The sequence below is a fragment of the Vulpes vulpes genome, chromosome X, assembly GCF_048418805.1.
Source record: "Vulpes vulpes isolate BD-2025 chromosome X, VulVul3, whole genome shotgun sequence".
Classification (NCBI taxonomy): domain Eukaryota; kingdom Metazoa; phylum Chordata; class Mammalia; order Carnivora; family Canidae; genus Vulpes; species Vulpes vulpes.
Genome location: NC_132796.1, coordinates 120,860,782 through 120,881,663, shown reverse-complemented (window position 1 = coordinate 120,881,663; position 20,882 = coordinate 120,860,782). Strand labels below are relative to the sequence as shown.

At 66.3% G+C, this 20,882-nt stretch overlaps 2 protein-coding genes across 3 annotated transcripts in view; one reads left to right on the top strand and one right to left on the bottom strand.

Moving 5' to 3' along the window:
* Positions 1 to 3,952: 3,952 nt before the first annotated feature.
* Positions 3,953 to 12,612, top strand: LOC112911492 (uncharacterized). The gene is made up of 4 exons (XM_072743538.1): positions 3,953 to 4,179; positions 4,565 to 4,679; positions 6,408 to 7,245; positions 12,473 to 12,612. Exons 1-4 carry the CDS (start codon positions 3,953 to 3,955, stop codon positions 12,610 to 12,612), a joined length of 1,320 nt encoding a protein of 439 aa, XP_072599639.1.
* FLNA (filamin A) overlaps positions 12,502 to 20,882 on the bottom strand; it is a 25,236-nt gene continuing 16,855 nt past the window's right edge. For both annotated transcript variants that reach the window (XM_072744738.1, XM_072744737.1), the window contains 18 exons: positions 18,865 to 19,112; positions 18,672 to 18,767; positions 18,389 to 18,491; positions 18,162 to 18,302; positions 17,925 to 18,053; positions 17,565 to 17,738; positions 17,307 to 17,468; positions 17,009 to 17,212; positions 16,781 to 16,933; positions 16,567 to 16,689; positions 16,216 to 16,482; positions 15,949 to 16,086; positions 15,632 to 15,747; positions 14,986 to 15,118; positions 14,062 to 14,238; positions 13,695 to 13,913; positions 13,398 to 13,598; positions 12,502 to 13,015 (listed from right to left, as the gene is read on the bottom strand). In XM_072744738.1, coding sequence (XP_072600839.1) covers positions 12,828 to 13,015; positions 13,398 to 13,598; positions 13,695 to 13,913; positions 14,062 to 14,238; positions 14,986 to 15,118; positions 15,632 to 15,747; positions 15,949 to 16,086; positions 16,216 to 16,482; positions 16,567 to 16,689; positions 16,781 to 16,933; positions 17,009 to 17,212; positions 17,307 to 17,468; positions 17,565 to 17,738; positions 17,925 to 18,053; positions 18,162 to 18,302; positions 18,389 to 18,491; positions 18,672 to 18,767; positions 18,865 to 19,112 — 2,972 coding nt within the window. In that variant the 3' untranslated portion in view covers positions 12,502 to 12,827. The remainder of the gene's footprint in view (positions 13,016 to 13,397; positions 13,599 to 13,694; positions 13,914 to 14,061; positions 14,239 to 14,985; positions 15,119 to 15,631; positions 15,748 to 15,948; positions 16,087 to 16,215; positions 16,483 to 16,566; positions 16,690 to 16,780; positions 16,934 to 17,008; positions 17,213 to 17,306; positions 17,469 to 17,564; positions 17,739 to 17,924; positions 18,054 to 18,161; positions 18,303 to 18,388; positions 18,492 to 18,671; positions 18,768 to 18,864; positions 19,113 to 20,882) is intronic.

Below are 20,882 nucleotides of genomic sequence, written 5' to 3'. Positions count from 1 at the left end.
GTGCCTCTGTAATGGATCGCCCTACGATGAAGCGCCCCTCCCACAGGAGTGGACTCCAGGAGGGCCGCCGACGCGGCGCTGCAGTTACCAGCCATCTCAGTCCCGGCCAGAAGTGCCCACCGTTCTGGAGGTGGGGAACAGGACAAAGATGGCAAGGTCTTAACCGTGTCACTTGATAGGTGTGGCCTACCAAGGAGGCACTCCTGACCAAGCACACCAGTTCTTCTCCAGGACGACTGTCACTTGAGTAAATGCCCGCAGGTCTCCTGTGGTTTCTCCTTACAGCAGTAGTGCAGAGGGCTTCCCAGGGAACCCAGCTCCCGTGGTTCTGGAAACTCCGTAACAGTATGATTCCACCAGGACAACGAAAGGTTATTTTGTTCCCAACCTACAGCATTTAGAGTTATGTGTATCAAACATGGTACACCGTTCTGGCTTCTTATTTCATTCATGATGATCTTAAAAAAATTTTTTTTTTTTGAGGGCTTGAACTCTTGACCCAGGGATCAAGACTCTCATGCTTTACCAGCTGAGCCTTCCAGGCAGCCCCATGGTGAGCTTTTCAGAGCTTTTGAAAGATGCAAGGGTTCCCACTCTAAATGTTCTCTCAAAGCTTCACTAAAAAGAGCTGCTTCGGGGTCCCCGGGTGGCTCAGCAGTATAGAGCCTGCCTTCAGCCCAGGGCGTGATCCTCAGGTTCTACGGTCGAGTCCCACCTCAGGCTCCCTGCATGGAGCCTGCTTCTCCCTCTGCCTGTCTCTCTCTCTTTCTCTCTCTCTGTATGTGTCTCTCATAAATAAATAAATAAATAAATAAATAAATAAATAAATAAATAAATAAATAATCTTTTAAAAAATAAAAAAAAATAAAAACAGCTGCCTCTAGGCCTTTCCATGGAACATAGAGTGGGGTGTTCAGATCCACTGTGATGAATGAACCTACAAATTGCCCTCCCTCTAACACTTTTTTAAAAAGATTTTATTTATTTATTCATGAAAGATAGAGAGGCACAGACACAAGCAGATGGAGAAGCAGGCTCCATGCAGGGAGCCGGACGTCGTTCTCGATCTCGGGTCTCCAGGATCACTCCCTGGGCTGAAGGCACTCGCTCAACCACTGAGCTACCCAGGCGTCCCTCTATCTAACACTTTTTTTTTCCTCCCCCTAACATGTTGGATTCCCTTCTCTACCTCATACAGAGGCAATCCTAGCACTGAAACCCATCAAGTACGGGAACCTGGGTGGCACAGTGGTTGAGCATCTGCTTTGGCTCAGGGCGTGACCCCGAGGTCCTGGGATAGAGTCCCACGTCAGGCTCCCCACAGGGAGCCTGCTTCTCCCTCTACCAATGACTCTCTTTGTCTCTGTGTGTCTCATAAATAAATAAATACAATCTTTAAAAAAAATCAAATAAGGACAGCAGTGAGTCCAAATTGCAGTCAACAAACCAAGTGTGGGGCTAGATTTCCCACCAGCGCACGCGCTAACACATTCAATCTAGAACTTCTCCTAAGTGCACCACAATCAGTGGTTTCAGCACCACTGAGTGTCTCAATTCACCTCCTTACTTACTGTGACAGCCCGAGAATGCACTGCGATGCAAAATCAAATTGGACTCATTTGTGAATCCCCAGTTAAATCTGGGGATTTATACTGATCTGTGGGCTATTTCCTCATGGTTCAGACTTGGTCCCCGGGGCACATACTATTATTGCACCCTAGTAATGGGTTGAATGGTAAAGGGGCTGTTGCACGGGGACACAAGGACAACTGAGTTCCCTTGCAAGGCACCTACCCCAGAAGTAATGCCACATTCCTCTAGCGAGGAAATACTACTCCCTTAGACGCAAAAACAAACTACTTCCACCCACAAGCAGGGCTCACAGGCACCCAGGGCACCCCAATTCTCAGCTCCCAGCGAGGCCAACCGTGGGTCCCAATTCCAGGCTACAGGGCCGTGCTCCTCCACGCCGGCCTCCCTTGCACGTGGGAAACGCAGAGAGCCTGGGAATTCCACTGACGTTGGCATCTGTGAGCCGCACAATGAAACCCCGTGTCTGATTTCCAGCCCTGAGCCCTTGAGGGAGAGCGAGTAAGAGGATTTGGGGGGCTGCGGTGCAGGGGCGCCGCTGGTCCTACTGTGAGCCCAGCGGACAGGGAAGGACCCTGCGCTCGTCCCCTCCTCGCCGCTCGCTGCCGGGGCGCCCCGGGCTCCTCGCACACCCCGACCTCACAGCCATGGTGAGCGCCACGACGGCAGGGGAGCACCCTCCTGCCCCCGGCTCCCCGCGCCTCCCCGCGCCGGCCTGAGCCTGCCGCCTGGGGGTCCCTGCCGCCGGGAGCCTCACCCCCCAAGGGCAAGGGCGGAGCCGCCCCAAGCTCCGAGGCCGCGCCGGTTCAGTCCCCAATCAGGCGGCAGGAGTCAGCATTCTAGAAACAGTCCCTCCGCGGAGGGAACTGCACGCGAGCAGCAGGGGCCTCGGCCTGACTGCGGGGACTGCGGGGAGCAGCCCGTAGCCCCAGGGCTGTGGGAGGAAGCTGAGGCCCAGGGCGAGGGCAGTGGGGGGGGCTGGCGTCGGAAGCACCCAGGGCCTTGGAAGAGCCGAGACCCGGCCTCCCTGGGGGGACTGCGGCCGCCCACGGGGAAGGAGGAAGCCACGTGACCCTCCGAGGGGGGACCCCCCGCAGGAGGGGGCTGCTGAGGCCCCGGAGACAGCCCCCCCCCACCATTCCTGCTGCAATGACCCTGGTTCTTAGGCCTCGTGTGCTTTCCCACACCTGCCGGGACGCTTCCCTGTGTTTGAAGGAAGCCCTGCGCCCAGCCTGGGGCTGGGACGCCCCACCCCGACACCCAGAGGTGCGGCCCTGGCGACCGGCCGCCCAGCTGCGGCTGGCCCGGCCCCTCGGATGACGGCTCTTCCCGGGACGCCTTGCCCTGGGTCCTCGGGTCCGTGTAGCTCAGGGGCTGTTGGCCACGTGCGGAGTGACTGGCTTTCTACCCCAGTAGTGCAAAACGTGTGTAAATACCTGTGAGCACCCTCCGCGAGCTCAGCAGGATTCAAAGGCCAGACCCTGAGGCGCAGGCCCCTCCGCACACGGCGCCCACACACGCACACACACGGTTAACCACGTGAGCAGGCCCTTCTCGGGCTCACCCTCCGCCCTCGGCTGCGTGCTGGCCCCAGGCCCCCTCTCAGGCCTCAGGAGCCTGCGGGATCCCCGGGGGACTGCAGAGCAGGCCCCCCGAAGGGCTGGGCTGGCAGCCCCGCGCCCGGACGGGGCCTCAGCTGCCTGCCAGCCGCGGGTGCAGAGGAAGCCGCCCCACCCGCTGGAGGGCCTCCTCCTTTCCTCACCTGGAGACGGGGCTCCCCCCTGGGGAGCTGGGTCAGGAGCCAGCAGTGCTGGCAGGACGGTGGGGGGCGGCTCCTCCAGCAGCGGGGGGCCCGCTGGAGCCCCTCGGCCGGCAGCCAGGGGAGGGGAAGGCAGCCCCTGCTCGGCGGGGACACTGGGACTGGAGTGGGGGCATCTCCCCCGCGCCCCCACCCGCAGCTCAGTCACGCCCACCTCTTTTCCTATCCCTGTCCTTCCTTCCCCGCGGAGCTCACCCTTCCAGAACCTGGGTTTGGGTGGGCAGGACCTGCTGTCCCTGCTGAAAGCCGTCCCCCCGGCACCCGGGACCCCAGGGCAGCTCCCCCCGCAGCCGCGGCCTCAGCCCCGCTCGCTCCTCTCATTCCCTGGCTCTGCTCCCCAGGGATCTCCCTGGCTGACCCGCGGGCCACCGATGCACTGAAACAGCGTCACTAACCTTTCCCCATCCCCCACTTCCCGCCCTTCTCCGGCACGGGACTGGCATCCCTGGTCGGCAGGGCCCGGGGGCAGAGCGGCAGGGCCGGCCCCCACCCTGCGGCCCCGGGCAGCACGGGACCGTGTGGACGACTCCCGGGGCCGCGGCGATGGGCCCAGCGGGCCACCCTGCCAGCGCGGGGCGCGGAGGGACTGGCAGCGGGGACTGCCGAGCTCCCCCCCCCCCCCAGTCACCTGACCGGCCTCACGCGAGGGAAGAGGCCTTTGTGCCCAGGATCATCGACTGGGAGCTTCGTACATTTGGTCCTACAAACGAGTGCAACTTCGGGGCGCCTGGCCGGCTCCGCTGCGGAGCAAGCAACTGGACCTCCGGGTTGTGAGTGCGAGGCCCACGTGGGTGTACACAGCGCTTCAAAGTAAAATCTTAAAAAAGAGGCATAACTTCTCTGTTTTTTTTTAAAAAAAGACTTTTTGAGGGGTATCTCTGGGTGGTTCAGTGGTTTAGCGCCTGCCTTCGGCCCGGGGCATGATCCTGGACCCGGGATCGAGTCCTCCGTCGGGCTTCCTGCATGGGGCCTGCTTCTCCCTCTCACTGTGTCTCTGTCTCTGCCTGAGAGACACACAGAGAGAGGCAGAGACACAGGCAGAGGGAGAAGCAGCTCCCTGTGGGGAGCCCAGGACCCCGGGATCACGCCCTGAGCCAAAGGCAGACGCTCAACCGCTGAGCCACCCGGCGCCCAACACCCATAACCTCTTGACAGCCCAACCAGCAAGCTGAGTCTTTCAAGACAAAGACGTACTGAGGGAAACACGTGCGACATTCGTGACAGAGAACTAAGAGCCCTAGTGGAGGGCAAGTGCGCGTCCTTCGGGGAGGCAATTACTTTGCGTATTAAGACGTCCAGTGCCCACAGGCCGTGACCTGGCGATTCCACCAGGAAGACGGAGCGGCCTGGAGGGCGATTGACACCTTCACGGTGTGGACTTGCAGCGCTGCGATGAACCGCAGAGAGAGAGGAGAAAGGGACAAGTACCACCAACTGGGGGGACGCATTATGTAAACTATGGTACATGGATGCTGTCAAAGCCATGCAGCCCGAGAAGCAGTGAGCTAGACGTTTGTTTAAAGACCTGGAAGGTTTCCGCAGACCTATTTTTTTTTAAGATTTTATTCATTTATTCATGAGGGATTTCATCCTGATTCTCCAGGATCATGGCCTGGGTCAAAGGCGGTGCCAAAGCGCTGGGCCATCAGGGCTGCCCCTCCGGCAGGTCCTTAAAATTAAGCGTCCAGGGGCGTGGGCTGGCTCAGTCTGCAGAGCGTGGGACTCTCGATCTCGGGATCTTGAGCCCCAGCCCCACAGTGGGTGCAGAGAGGACTCCAAGGAGATAGACTTTATTCTTTTTAAGACTTATTTATTTACTCATGATAGACACAGAGAGAGATAGAGAGAGACAGAGACACAGGCAGAGGGAGAAGCAGGCTCCATGCAGGGAGTCCAACCCGGACCGATCCCGGGACTCCAGGATCGCGCCCTGGGCCCAAGGCAGGCGCTAAACCGCTGAGCCCCCCGGGGTATCCCGAAGAAGATAGACTTTAAAGCCAAGCGTCCATCGCCACAGGCCCCACCATTGTACCCTTGGCCATTTATACCAAACAGATGGACACAGGATGACACGGAAACGTGTCCATGAATGTTCCAGCAGGTGTAGTGGTAGGAACCCGCAGCTGGCAACAGGCGCGTGCCCCCTGGCTGCCCCAGGGAAAGGCTGCAGCTCGCAGTAGGAAGGAAGAACCGACTGTGGACACACGCAGCAATCTGGATGGGCCTCCAGGGCGTGGTGTGAGGGGAGGCGGGGTGGGGGGGCATCGCCCCAGGTTACTGATGCGGCCTGCACAGCGCACCGGTCCATTTCCCTCAGTGATCAAGGGACCAAGCGCTAGGCCAGAACACAGCACTGGTGGCCGAGGGGCGGGAGGAGAGGGGAAGAGGCTGTGCTTAGGCCCACGGGGGGCTCCTCGCGAGGGAACGAGTGGGCAGGATGCCCGAGGGGTCACTTGGATCTACCCGCGTGCGGGGCCGCGCGCGCGCACACGGACGCACCACGCCCCGAGCGGCCCTCGGGTGCCCCCGTGCCATTTGCTAGTGTGCCCCCGCGCAGTCGTGCAACACGCCGGCCCCGGGGGAACCGCGCGAAGCGCCCTGGCGGCTCCGGGTCACTGCCCGGAGTTTCCTCGCTCCCAGACCCAAGTTCAAACCAAAGCACACAGGCAGGGCGACTCTGCAGAGTCCCCAGTCCCCAGGCCACCTCCGAGGCCCGGGGACCCGCGTCCAGGCCTCCAGCCGCTCCCCGGCCCGGGGCTAGGAGGGGGCGCGGGGGCGGGGCCCGAGGGGCCTGCGGGTTGTGATTGGGCAGCGGGGCGTCCGTCAGGTCCCCAGGGGCCGGGCTTTCTCAGGCGGCCAGGGGGCGGGCCCGTCAGGAACAGAGCTTCGTGATTGGCGGAGCGAAGCGGAAGGGGCGGGCCAGGAGGGCGGGGCGGGGGCCCCGCGCATGCGCTGAGGGACCTGAGGGGGACTCCCCGGGGCGTCGGGGCGGGGCCAGCGCGCGGGAACCACGGCCCAGCCTTCCCGACGTGCCCGGGTCCCTGGGCTCCGGCCCCGCCGCTCCGGGGATCTGGGCCAGGCCGGCGGCCGCCTTCCCCGAGGCCTGGGGGCTCCGTCCTTCCGGGCGGAGGCCGAGGAGAAGCCCCTAGGGCGTCCGGGCCCCGGGGCGCCGCGGAGGGCTCTGTCGGGCTCCTGTCCCGCGCGCCCTGCAGGTCCCGCCGCGCCGTCCTGGGAGTCTGAGCCGCAGTCGGCCGGGCGCCGTGTTCCGGGGCCTCCGGGGCTGGAGTCGGGTCAGGGGGGCGGGGAACCCCCGGGGCGACCGGGGACCGAGTCTGTCGCAGGCCTGGCCCCTGAGAGCCGCTCGGCGAGGGGCTCCTGGGCGGTCCCCCTCGCAGGGCCAACCCCGACCGTGGCCCTGCCACACCCACGCGCGCGCCCTGCTCCTCGCCCCGGCCGCCAGGGCCCCGCCGCGCGCACCCCCTGCAGCAGGCCACTGTGTTCCAGCACCGTCGGGGTGCCGCGGACGGTTCTCTGCAAAGCGCGGGTCCCGGGGTCCCGGCAGCACGCGCACACGCACACGCACACGCGTGCACACGCACGCCCAGTACCCGGGCAGGTGGGCAGGGCGGCGGCCAGTGCGCGGGGACGGTTCTCTGTAAAGCGCGGGTCCCGAGGTCCCGGCAGCACGCGCACACGCACGCGCACACGCACACACACACACGCGTGCACACGCACGCCCAGTACCCGGGCAGGTGGGCAGGGCGGCGGCCAGTGCGCGGGGGCGCGGTGCTCCCCGGGGCATGTGTGCACACTCGTGCGGTGGGCACGGCAGGAAGGTAAGGAAGCGTTTCCCGCGGCCCCGGGCAGGTGTGCCCGGGAGGGAGTCGTGCACCCGCACGCCCGGGCCGCTCCGGCCCCCGCCCCGCGGCCGTCAGCTGTGCCGCCTGCCGGCCCGCCCAGGGGAGCGCAGCAGGGTGCGCCGGCTCGGGCGGCTCCAGGCTGCTCGAGGAGCGGGGCCTTCCGGACCGGGCGCGCCGCGGTTCTCACGCTGCAGGGCCGCATGGGAAGCCCCGCAGGGTCTGCTCACACTCGGATCGCGGGCTCCGCCCCGGACTCTGACCTTGCACACCCGAGGTGGGGCCTGAGAACGGCGCCTCGGGCAGCTCCGGGCTGCAGCGGCTGCTGCGGCTGCGTGGCCGGGAACGCCCCCCCCCCACCCCCCCCACCCCTCCCACCCCCCCGTGAGCAGCCGTGCCCGGGCCGGGAGTCCTAGGTGTGCGCATGCTCCCTGCCCTCCTGGGCCCGGCTCCTTCGCAGGGTCGCCGCGGCCGGCGCAGGGCGCTGCAGCCCTCGAGGGGTCGGGACTTCCTGCTGAGCGGCGGTCACCCTGCCCTGCCTGGGTGCGCGGGAGGGAGCGGCCTCGGCCCGGGGCAAGGGGCGGCGGCTCGGGGCGCTGCCGGGCGGCCCCAGGCCCGGGTGACAGCACGTGGACTCCAGGAGACAGGGGCGCCGGCCGGGGAGACGGGAGGCGAGGACCTCGGACTGCAGGGCGCAGACCCCGCGGCGCGCTCGGGCGGGAGAGGAGCGGCCTGGACGGCGACAGTGGCCGTGGGGCCCCCAGCGCTCTGCTCCGCGCGGCCCGCCTCTCCTGGGGCGCTGCCCCTCGCACCCCTTCTTCCCAGCTCCCTGCCCCGGCTCCCCCACCCACGGCGGCGCTCTGGCCCGGGGCTCGCCGTCGGAGGGAGCGCAGGTGGAGGGCAAGGCCGGTCCCTGGCCACCGTGTGCCCCCGGAGCGAGCAGCTCGGGACCCTGGCCCGGGAGCGTGTCCTGGCCGCGGGTCCGGTGAGTGGCCTTCGGCTGGCCTCGGCCTCGGCGTCCCCGCCCCTCCGCCCGCCCGCGGGCGCCTCGGCCTTTTCCTTGTGGACACTTGGCGCTCTGCGTGTCAGGAGAGGCGCTGAGTCACATCTGCCTGCTATTTTTTCCCCGCCTGTCACTTGTCCCTTGACTCTGCGGTTTGGGGTTTGTCTTTGGTCAGGCACACAACTTGAGTTTGGGTGTCATCGGACTCTCCAGGCTTGTCCTTACTTTTCTTTTTTAAGATTGATTCAGTTGAGGGGTGCCTGGCTGGCTCAGCGCTTGGGCGCCTGCCTTGGGCTTGGGGCCTGATCCCGGGGTGTAGGATCCAGTCCCCCGCCGGGCTCCCCGCGGGGAGCCAGCGTCTCCCCCTGCCTGTGTCTCTGCCTCTCTCACGGATAAATAAATGAAAGCTTTAAAAAAAGAAACGTTTATTTTTTGAGACCGAAGGGACCAGGAGGGGCAGAGGGAGAGGGCGGGACAGGATCCCCAAGCCGACTCCCCGCTGAGCCGGGAGCCCCACGGCCTCCATCCCAGGACCCTGACGCCGTGACCTGAGCCCAGACCAAGAGGGGACACTCAGCCCACTGAGTGAGCGGTGGCCCCGCGGCTTCAGAGGGTCGCCAACCTCGGGCACAGCCCAGGGGGAGGGGAGACCCCATTGCCTGGGGGAGGCCCACCGGGGGGCACCTTCCGGCCTCTGGCAGGAGTTCGCCGCCCGGTGCGGGGGAGGCCCAGGAAGCCCTTGCCGTCACCGAAGCCCGTGGGCACCCCGCGGGGGAGCTGTCGTCCCCCAGGCTGGGTGGCAGCAGGTTCCCGGCTCCCAGGGCCCCACCCAGGGGCTCCGGCCTGCCCCCACCCCGTCTTCTCCTCCTCCCGCGTGGGGGGACCGGCCGCCCTGAGGCAGGGGTCCCCTCTGTGTGCACACAGGCCTGCTCCCGGCCTCCCCCACTGCCCTGGCCTCCCCGCCATCCAGCCTCCCCGGCGGCTGCCAAGTGGGCAGGGGCAGCAGGTGCGGAGGACAGGCCCCAGGGGCACAGCCCAGGTGGGGGCGGCCCGGCTGGGGGTGGCAGGGCCGCGGGCAGGGGCACAGAGGAGCGGGTGTCGGCCCGTCCTTGCTCCAGAGAGGTGCCACCGCGTCCTCCCCCCCGCGGGGACTCGCACGGGACTCCCCGGTGACATGCTCCCACTGGCTCGGCAGCTCTGCTGTGTCATGCAGCTTCCGGGGGCCGCTTCTCCTGCTGGCTGTCGCTGCGGGGCCCCTGGTGGCCGCCCTGTGCCCGTCAAGCCCGAGGACGGCGGGTGTCTCTGGAGCCGGTTGGGCTCCCCGGGCGCAGAGGCACAGGCCACGGTGCTGGCTGGGCCTGCCCCTTGCCTCGTGGACGTGCTCGGGCTCCCGGGGACACCCGTCAGCAGGGGCAGGGCCGCGGGGTCCTGAGAGGGCTCCCCGGACACACCGAGGCCCCTGGATCCACAGCCCTGGGCCACGCGCGATCTCACCATCCGCAGGCCTGTCCCTCGGAGGCCTGGTGGGTGCTCAGCCCTCCTTCCCCCCGTGAACAGGGGCTCCCCCTGGTGGCCGCCCTGGGAGTGGCCGGCAGGTCCCCACGCCCCCCCCCAGGGGCCAGCCTCTCTCCCCGCCTCGTGTGCTGGCCTGTCCTCTGCAGGGTGCTGATCCAGGGCAAAGGCAGCCGCCCCCACTGTGCAGGGCTCCCCTCACCCTCCGCCGCCCCTGGCTGCGGCCTCAGGGTGGCTCAGTGACACCTTCGGGGACGGTCCCGCGGGTAGTGGCGGAGGCTGGCCCGTCACCCAATCTCTGAGCGGGTGGGGCGGGGGCTGCTGGGTGACGCGCCCCTGGAGGCACCTGCCCCCGAGGAGGAGACCCCGCCCTCCGGGGGGCCTGCCCGCAGCCGGCCTGGGCCCAGGACACCGCGGTCCACGGCAGCAGAGTGCTGAGTGCACCTGAGGTGCCCATGTCCCCCGGCACCTGCGTGCTCCCGACCCTGCCTGTCCAGGCGGCCACCCCAGCCTCGTCCCCCTGGCTGTGTTGGGGCCCTGGCGGTGGGGCTGCCCTGGAGCACTTTGGCCCCGCCCCCTGGAGTGGGGTGAGCCCACGGGGGCTGGGTGGCCCAAGGGACCCCCGACAGTCCCCAGATTGACATTCCCTGTGTTCAAGTGCTGGGACTCCGTCACCGTCTCAGGGGAGCGGCAGCCCCAGCACCCCCGCAGGCCCAGTGCTCCCCTTTCCTTACCTGGGTAGGCGGGGGGGGGGGGGGACACAGGGGAGGGTCCGCCGTAGAGGTGTGGCTGGGCCAGGGCTGGAGGCTGCCTGTGGGGCAGGGGTGGTCGGCTCGGCCATCTGCTTCCTGGGTCTGCCTGGACCTGGGGACCAGCCGGGACCTGCGGGCCGGGGGTGCTCCCGACCAGGGTGACCCCGTCCCTTCCCTGGACCTAGTGGATGACGTGGGGCCAGGCCTGGTTGGGGGCTGGTGTGGGGCCTGCTGGGGCTGAGCCTCGCCCTCTGCTGGCTCTGGGGGACCTACCAGGCCTCCTCACCCGGTGCCCGAGCCTGGGAGCCTGGCTGGGTGCGGGGGGGTTGGAGGGTCCCAGGCCGTCTGTCCCCCGCAGGATGGAGCCCTGGCGCGCCTTGGCCAGGTGCCATGGGCCTGTGTACCCCCGAGCCCTCGCAGGGACGGCCTCCCGGTCCCGCTCTCTCTTGCCCCTGCTGGGGGGGTGTTGGGCTCGGGCCCGGCCTGTGGCCTCCATGCGGGGCTGTCCCCCGGCTGGCATCTCCTGGCCTGGCCGCCCGACGCGGGTCACAGCCGCCCGGGGAGGGCCGGGGATCCCAGGTTAGCGGGGCTCAGCTCCTGAGCGTCTTCCGTGGGGGCCTGGCCAGCTCGCCTGGCGGCGGGGCCTGAGCGCCTTCTCCGGTGCCCTCTGCCTCGGGTGGGCAGGGGTGTCCCGGGCCGGCAGGCCCGCAGTCACGAACGGAGATGACCGAGCGCCACTCTCCTGATCAGTGACTCCACGTGCTGTGGGTTTTCCTAGCGTGTTTGGGGAGGGGGGTGTGTGCCTTGGGAAGGTGGCCACTGCCTGGTCCTCTTTCTCCCTTTCCTGGGCTCCTGGGGCTTCAGCGGGCTGGGAGAAGCGCCCCTAGGCGCTGCGTCTCGCTGGCCCAGAACGTGCTTCCTAATGCAGGTGTTGCCAGCAGGCCTGGAGCTGCCAGGTGGCGGTGGGGGTCGGGGAGGCCCGGAAGCTGAGGCCTGGTTGTGTTTAACGCCCTGCCCTGCACGTGCGGGTGCCGTAGAGGGGTGGCTGTCGTGGCCGCAGGGAGATCAGCAGTGCTGTGTAGATGGCCGCAGAACTGGGCCAGAGCCTTGGAGGGTTTGATAGGTTTTTTAGACTGGAAGGTAGTTGGGTGGTTCATGGGAAGTGAGGGACGGATGCCGCGTAGGAGAGAAGCGAGGGCCTCAGGTGACCCCACTGTGCTGACAAGAGGGATCCATGGCAAGGCCTTGTCAGGGCAGGAGGGAGGTGACACAGGGTTATGGGGCTGGGGTGGGAGGTCGACAAACTGGCCACCTCGAACGGATCCGCCTGTCCGCTGAGCGGCCTTGAGATCCCTTGCAGTGGAGGTCCTCAAGTCAGCCCCTTGTCCCACGGGCACGGTGGCACATTTAAGAAGCCTAGGAGGGCAGCCCGGGTGGGTTGGCGGTTTAGCGCCGCCTTCAGCCCAGGGCGTGATCCTGGAAACCTGGGATCGAGTCCCACGTCGGGCTCCCCGCACGGAGCCTGCTTCTCTGCCTCTCTCTCTTCCTCTCTCTCATGAATAAATAAATAAAATCTTAAAAAAAAAAAAAAGCCTGGGAGATGGCCAGGGCCTGCTGGGACTTCAAGGCCTGTTTATCCGGCCCTCCCACCCAGCACCTTGCCTCCAGCAGTCTGATCTTGGCCTGGCTCTCCCTTAGGACCGGATCTGTTCCTGGTGTGGCCTGGGGAAATGGCACCGGCATCAGGTCCTGTTCTGGGGGTGCTACACACCTCTCACCCTACGTTGGTGTGAACCCAGGAGGGCAGAGAAGACTTGAGCGCCAGTGGGCCTCCTAGAGTTGGGGATGGGGCATGGGTGGGGCAATACAGGGGCCCCCGGTGCCAGGCCTGGAGAGCTAGCAGCTGTGGCTCGCACCCACACTTTGCTCCATCCCGCAGGCCCCACTCCAAGAAAGCTCGAGACACCCTCAGGAGAATGGAAGCAGAACGTTTATTCTTCTTGGCTGGGGAAGAGAACTAGCGGGTGGTCGTGCGTACTACCCCCATCCCTCACCCCCCCCCAGAACCGAAGAAGATAGGCAGAGCCACCAAAGGCTACCTCTGCCCGCCTCTCTCCTTTGCCTAAGTGGAGGCAGGTGAGTGCAACGCAGGGCTGGGGTGGCTGCGGTGATGGGGCGGCCAGGGCTGGCCGGGGCTCCAGGGCTGAGGAGACCAGGGGGGCTGCTCAGGTTGGGGGGATGGGTGTGGGGGCACGTCTCGTCCTGGGAGCTGGCAGCTGGCACAGGCCCAGAGATCAGGGGACCAGGACACGGTAGGGGCTGCCCGGGATGTGCTCGTCACCCCACTTGACCACCAGCGTGTACTCTCCCTTGTCCTTGAGTAGGTAAGACACGCTGTAGAGGCGGCTGCCCACGTGCTTCACCAGGATCTCCTCGCAGGGCGTCCGGGGGCCGTGCACCCCTACCAGCAGCATGTTGTTGCCTGGGGGGAGAGGGGCCTCAGTGGCATGCCCCAAGCCCTCCTCCCTTCAGCCGAGCACACGCCGAGCCCTCTTCTTTCCGCCCTGGTGGCCTCCCCCTGCCACCCACATCTATTGAGGGGTGACAGAGCCCATCCTGAAGAGTTGCCAGCTCCCCTGCTCCCCAGGCCAGCGCAGGAAACTCTAGTTCCTCCCAAGCCACTTTCCTGAAGGGTAGAGACGATGGCGGGGCGGGGGGAGCAGATGGGAAGCGGCTTTAGAAGTGCCACGCATGTCTCCAAAGGCCCTCCTACCCCGCGTAACCCTGCCCCCGTCCCCGGGCACTGGTCATCCCATCCTATCTCTGGCCTCGTCTTTCTGGAAGGGCGGGGGCGGGGCACCCACCTGCTTTGCTGCAGTCCACCGTGAAGCTGCTCTTTTGGCCCACATAGGCCTTGCTCAGCCCCAGGCCCTTGGCCAGCACCTTGCTGGCATCAGCGGAACCTGCCAGGGCCCCGTGCTGGGGGGCGCTGGCAGTCTTGGTCAGGGAGTCCACAAACACCGATGATGTCTCATGGAGGCTGTGGTTGCTGACGAGACGGGGACCTGCAGGTAGGGCAGGGCAGGGCAGGGTAGGGCACTACAACGTGGCCAGAGGGCCAGGCATTGGGTTGGGCACCAGCAGACTGGTGCCAAGCTCACCTGTGACTTTGGCCTTGAAGGGGCTGCCCCCGATGTGGTAGGGGCCACCATACTTGATGGAGATGAGGTAGCTGCCAGGTGCCATGGGAGTGTAGGTGACACGGTAGCCCTCGGGGCACTCTTGGCAATCCATCTTCACCTTGGAGGGCCCATCGATGGTCACCGACAGGGCACCAGCTCCCGCGTTGCTCGTGTTCACGATAAACTCAGCTGGGCTCCCTGGGGGCGTGGGAGGTCAGGAAGGGCCAGCCTGGCCCATTGCCCCATCCCCCGACTCCCACTCCCCGCCCCCCGGCGAAGCTCTGTCACCTCCACGCGCCCCCCTGTCGTCGCTGAGACACACTGGAAACTGCGCCCACCGACCTACCCGTGACACCACCTTCTAGGCCGGCTCCATAAGCAGACACCAGGCCTGGGTCCCCTCCGTGCCCAGGCTCCCCAACTCGGATCTTGAAGGGGCTTCCAGGAATGTGGGTGCCATTGAACTTGACATCAATTAGGTAGACCCCGTTCTCCCGCGGGATGAAGCGTACGGCATACTTATCTGAGGGACAGAGGGCCGTGCTGTGGGCCTGAGGTCCCCGCTCTCCAGGACCGAGCACGTGGCATCCGGGAGGAGGCCTCCTCGCCCACCGGTCCAGCAGGTGTGTGTGGCTCACGCCCCCTTCTTCCAGGGACCGCACGGGGTACCCGCTCCCCGCAGCACCCACTCCCCGAAGCCTGACGGCTGCAGCCGTGGGTGGCCGAGCAGCCCCTCGTTGGCGCTCATGGGGCCTGCAAACCTACGAGCCGAGCACCTGCCTCCCTGCGTCCCTACAGATTACCACGATCGCCACAGCCCCTGCGTGTCACCAGGGGCGCAGAGGCTACGGGAAGGTCTCGGGGCTGCGAAGGGGCGGGAGTAGCCGTGAGACTAGTGAAGTTGGCTGAACCAGCTCCGCTCACCTCCAGGCTGCCTCGGTCCCGTCCTGCAAGGGCCAGGCCCTGGCTGAGGAGGGGCCAGCCTGTGGCTGGACTTCGGGTGTCTCCCCCGGGAGCCTGCATCGCACTGCCTACAGAAGGCCTCCTTCCTAGTGCCTGTGGCTTCTGAGCCAGACGCCTCCCCCAAGGGCTTGGGTCGGGAGTCGGGGAGGGGTCGCCTGGCTGAGGGAGCCCCAGTTTGGGCCCTGCTTGCAGAATCTGTACCTTCCTTTTGTACTCTCAGGTGGCTTCCAGCCAGCTGGGCAGGCCCGCTGCTCCCAGCAGGGCCAGGGAAGATGGGTGGGTGGCCCGGGCAGGGACAGGGCCTCACCTTGGTCGATCTCTGTGACATAGCACTCCTCCAGGGCTCCCGAGGGGCTGTGCACCTTAGCATCGATCGCCCCCTTGGCCCCGTTCAGGCTGACTGCAAAAGAGGCTGGCTGGTTGACCTTTAGCCCTGACTCCTGGAAGCACAGCAGATGTGGTTAGACACGGTGGCTGGGGCATGGGAGAGCAGGGCCCCAGCAGCAGGAAGGCCCCTGGGGTTACACTTACCCATCTGGCGTCCAATTTGGTTTAAAGAGGGAGAGCCACGGATTCTTGGGGGCCAGCAAGCTACACGCACACGCCCCCGCCCCCAGATCCACACTCGCACTCACACACCCAGGCAGCAGGGACGGAGGGCAGCCCTCAGCCCTGGCAGGCTGTCCCTCTTTAAACCTCAGCCCCGGTGCACAACGGGCACAGGCTTCTGTTCAAAGCCTTTAGACCTGAGACACGAGAAAAACTCCACACAGCGGGCAGGGGTGGTTCCTGCCAACCCCAAGCGTGGGCTGCACCCGGCCAGAGCAGAGGCCCGGCGCCCCGAGCTGGGCTGGGCGGGTCACTTGACACAGGGCCAAGGCCTGCTCTGTGCGGCGGCTCTGGTCTGGCCGGGCCCAGGGGCCCCAGGCGGGCGGTTTCTCTCGGTGCCTCACCTGAAGACTAGAAACAGTAAGGCGGCGGGCATCGCCAGACGGAGAAGCCACAGGCACTACGAAGGGGCTGTCGGGGATGTGCTCCTCGTTGAACTTGACTGAGACCTCGTAGTCACCTGGGCAGGGAGAGAGCACAGAGGACGTGCTTGGAGGGCCCCGTCGGTCAGTGCGGACGCCTCCCACTTCCCACAAACAGCCTGGGTGGCCCTGGGCCCTCAGGGTGGAGGGTGGGAGCCAGGTGGAGCTGTCGGTGTAGACCCAGGCCAACACCCACACCCAGGCGCCGCTCCCCGCGACCCCAGCCAGGCTCTCCGTACCTGGCTCCTGGACCACATAAGCCACACCACAGGACCCGTCCTTGCGGTCCTCGAAGGAGATCTCAGCCTTGCTGGGGCCCTCGACAGCAATGGCCAGGCCCCCAGCGCCAGCTTCCCTGGTCCAGATGCTAAATTCAGCTGTGGGAAAGCAGGGCGTGCTCATGGAAGGCTGCTCTCCTGACGTCAGCACGGCTGCTGGCTCCTTCCTCAGCTGCCCTGCGCCGCCCCAGCCCTGTGGAGCAAAACCCTGGCGGGAAGCAAGCGTACCTGGCACTCCAGCTTCAGCCCGCTCCAGGCCGGGGCCTCCAGCGCGGACTTTGTGTGCTCCCCCTTCCCCCAGGGGCCCCACGGTGAACTGGAAGGGGCTCCCGGGCACGTGCTGGCCCTTGTACTTGACGCTGACCGTGTGCATGCCCATCTCAGCAGGCACGAAGCGGATGCAGTAGGTATGGTTCTCCCCTTCTACGATCTCGGCCTCGTGGGTCTTGCCCGATGGGCTGGTTACCTGGGCTGTCATGTCCTGGATGCTAATTTCTGCAGGTGGGGACAGCCTGGTGAGCAGGAGGCCTGGGCCCCGGGGCCCCCCAGGGCCCCTCCCTGGCTCCCCACAGTGCCTACCGGGGATCTTCAGGCTGAGGTCACAGTGACTGCCAACGTTGGCTACCGACGGGGCCCGTCGCCGGCGCGTGATGCTCTCCTTCACCCGGCCCTCTCCCGTTACCTTCACGGAGAAGGGGCTGCCTGCGGGGACAGAGCACAGCCCGCGCGTCGTACGGGTCACGTTTCTGCGGGTGGGTCCATCCGGGGGGCCGCGTGTGGGTACCCCACTCACCGGGCACGTGCTGGTCGGCGAACTTGATGTTGATGATGTAGTTTCCGGGCTCCGTGGGGCAGTAGGTGACCCTGCAGGTGCCATCCTCTAGGTCCTCTGTGTTGATGTCCACCTTGCTGGGGCCCTCAATGGACAAGCTAAGCCCGCCATAGCCTGTGGAAGGGACGCCGCTGAGCCGGGGCCCGAGCACAGGGCTCTCACCCCAGCTGGTCGCCCCCCCCCACCTACCTGCGTCACGGGTGTCGATGATAAACTCCGCAGGCTCAAACGTGTGGCCTTCGTGGAGGCCCTGGCCGGAGACCCGCACGCGGCTGGCATCCCCGATCTCCGACTGGCTGATCACCACAGGGATGGGGCTGCTGGCCACGTGCTGGCCGTTCTTCTTCACGTGCACCAGGTGCTCCCCTGTCTCCTTGGGCACGAACGAGATCCCTGGGCACAGGCCGGGGCGGTCAGCGGGGGAAAGGCCTGCCCACCCCCCCACAGCCTCCCTCCTTTCCAGAAGGCCCTGCCCGCAGCCTCTTACCCACGTGGCCGTTGCGCAGGCGCTTCAGCAGACAGGGCTCCTCCCGGCCCGAGGGGGGCACGACAGTGGCCGTCAGCAGGCTGAGGTCCGTCTCGGAGATATTGATGGGGATGTCGGCAGCGGAGCCCACCTTCAGGTGGGACATGCGCATGGAGTCGTCACCTGCCGGGGGACGATTGCTGTATGCCCAGGTGCGGAGGGGGACCGTGGCCACCCTGCCACCTACCTGCTTTTGTCACTGCTCCCAGTGCCACCCACCTGTGACCCTGGCGGTGAAGGGGCTGCCTGGGATGTGCTGCTCGTTGTACTTGACCAGGATGCTGTAATCCCCGGGCAGCACGGGCAGGTAGGAGACGCTGCATGTCCCATCTTGGTTGTCGGTGCAGCTGATTTCTGCCTTGGAGGGGCCCTCGATGGCCAGGGACAAGCCCCCTAGAGAGAGTCACCGGTGAGGATGGAAACCACACCCAGGACCGCCGCACTGAGGAGGGGAGAGGCCAGAGGGGCAGCGTGGGGAGCCCCACTCGGGGAAGCGTCTCCCCTGTGCCCGGCTCGCCACTGGATGCGGGCGGGGGCCCCGCGGCACACAGCCCAGCTAAGGTTCGAGCCGCCGCTCACCCTCTCCTGCATCCTTGGTGTTAACGGTGAAGACAGCAGGCTTGTTTACCACTCCGTGCGTGAGGCCAGGCCCGTACGCAGTGACGTGGCCGCAGTTGACGTAATCCACGTAGAACTGCAGGGGGCTCCCTAAGGCAGGACAAGGGGCCATGTGCACGGGGGTCTTGTGTCCCCTTCCCGGGTTCCCCACCAAGCCAGGTCCCTAGGAGGCGGCGGCAGCGTGCTATCGAGGCGCACCTGGAATGTGCATGTTGTCATAGCGGATGTCCATCTCGTGCAGGCCGGCTTCACTGGGTGCATAGCGAACGGTCACAGTGCCGTCCTTGTTGTCGGTGATGGCTGGCTGCGCCACCTTGCCCGAGGGCATCCTCACCTCCCCTGCGGGGCAGCGGGGCCAGGGTCAGAGCACCCTCTGGCAAACCCTGGCCTCTGTGGCTCTCGAGCTCCTTCCTGCTCCCACTCACCCGTGATCTCGCCTTTCTTGATGGTGAAGGGGATGACGAGGTCGAAGGGCCTCAGGCTGGTCACATCCAACCCATTGACACCCATTAGGGGTCTCTCCGGGGCCTGCGGTAGAGACCAGAGGGCCTGAGTGAGGGGCCACAGGAGGGGCGGAAGTCCCAGGGGAAGCATCTGGGGGTCCCTCCTCACACGTGGCAGGATGGGGCCTCACAGGACACCCCACTGGCTTGTCCCCAAGTGTCCCCCAGGGCTAGGAGAGCCCATATGAGGCAGGTGAGGCCGTACCCAGGTCTGCTGGCCACCCTGGGCATAGGTGTAAGGTGGGGCCAGCTGCTGAGGCCGAAGCGGGGGCTGCGCTGCGGGCTGGTCCCCAGCTAGAGCCTGCAGAGCAACACAAAAGGGGTCGGAGAGTCTAGTGTCTGGAGGGTGGGGACAGGGCAGGCTCCACCCCGGCCCCTCGAGCCTGGCCCCTCCTGACCGTCACTTGGAAAGGGCTGTTGGGCACGTGCTCGCCGCCAAAGCGCACGCAGATGACGTATTTGCCCGGCTGGGGGGCCGTGTAGAAGATGTCAAAGGTGCCGTCCTCGTTCTCCACCACGTCCACGTCTACCTCGGAGCCGTCGGGTGTGCACACCGTGCAGGTCACCTTGCCCTTGCCCGCCGCCTTCGTGTCGACGGTGATCACCGTCTCCTCCCCGATCTGGATGGTGGGGCCAATGCCAGCACCTGGTGGGGCGGGGCGGGTCCCCAGAGGGGGGGCCGACGTGTGAGCTCGACACCGGAGCTGCTGCCACGTGCCTGCCGCCCGCCCGGGCCTCGATCGCCACCACCAAGCGCAGCCAGGCCTCCCCCCCGCCCCCCAAGCCGGGACGGTGAGGGGTTTCTCAGAAGGCAGGAAAGGTTCCCCGAGCCGCCTCAAGCCAGGGAGTCCTGTCTTGGGGAGAGCCCTCCGTGGGAAAGGCCTGATGGGTGGCACACGGGTGTCTGGGACCAAGGAAGGGCCCGGAGGCCCACGAGGCCACGGCTGCTGCCAGGACACGACTTGTCCGCTGCCACCTCCCTGGCCCCCGTGGCCTCAGCCGGCACCGTGGGCCAACACGGGCCCCCTGGCTGGGTCCACAGCACCTCCGCCCCTGCAGCCTGGCCCTGGCAGCGCCACGTGCAGATGCGGTGAGGCAGAGAGTCCTGCTGCAGCGTGGGGTGCGAGTGTGACACTTGCCCCCCGCCCAGGCCTGAAGGTGCAACTGGAGTTTCCTGACAACTGAGAACACTCGCTCAACCGGGGGCTCGTGCTGAGGGGTGGCCGGCGCGGCCCGGCGCAGGCAGGGGGCTGGGAGCGGGGAAGCAGGGAGGTAGCGGGGTTAGCACCCAAGCAGCACAGCGCAGCAGGCAGTGGCAGCACCCAGGGGAGAGAGGGACAGGGGGCCCAAGCCACAGCCACCGCCGCTAGGGTGCAAGGGCAGAGCAGCTGAGCAGCCTCTAGGGCCCCAGAGTGCCCGAGGAAAGGGGGGGGACAGTGACGTTATGGTTTGAGCCTAGCCGTGGAGGCCTGGGGGGCTGTGGGCTGCGAGGCCTGGCAGTGAGAGTGCTTCCTGCAGCCCGGCCCCGCGGGGAAGCAGCTAGGAGCACCCAGCCCACTCAAGGGCTGTTTAGGGGTCCCCCTGGCCGGCCTGCCGCTGAGCTCCCCCACTGGCCGAGGGCTCCTGCCGCGCCCGGCTCCGCGCTGGCCTTCCACGGCTCCCTGACGCTCTAGACCTGGCCCCTGCCGCCCGGCCCGCCCCGGGAGGCGTCACCTCCCCCCAGCCTGCTCTCCGCGGCTCGTGATCTGGACCCCCGTCCAGTTAGCGGCTGGCACCCTGACCTCGGTCACCTCCAACTGCTCGCTTTCCCCGCCCAAGTCCCTGGGCAGGCCTTGGCTGCTCCATCCTCAAACTACCCTTCTCAAGTTGGCTCCCCGCTTAAGCCGCAAGCTGGCCCAAGCCACCACTAGGTCTGATCCAAAAGTGGGGTCTCCTGTCGGGCTCTCTGCCTCCGTTCTGCGCACGGCGGCCAGGTCAACAGAGACCACTCCTTCGACCACATCTTGGCGCTGTTCCCCTGGTCCCGAGGCCCTGGCCCCCGCCCTGGGCACACGTGCCTGTCATCTCAGACCCTGGCGCCTACGCTGCCAAGCCGTTGGGCCCTTGCCCAGAGACTCTAGCCACCCTCTAAACCTTGTCCTGGCCCCCCCACCCAAGCTCCAGGCCTGCAGCCTCCAGAGGCTCCCACGTAACTGTCGCCTCTTACCGGGGTCCCTGGGGTGCCTGGCTGGGGCGAGAGCTGCCCTCCCATGCCCAAGCAGGAGAACCTCCATGCCTGGTTGGGTCCTATCTGAATAACGTCACTGCTGGGGAAGGGGGCGGGGGGAGGGAAGGAGGCAGGGAGGGCGGGCAGGCCGCCGAGTGCACTTTGGGGCTCTGAGGCTGGGCTGGGCCCTGCCATGCTACCCGCCCAAGC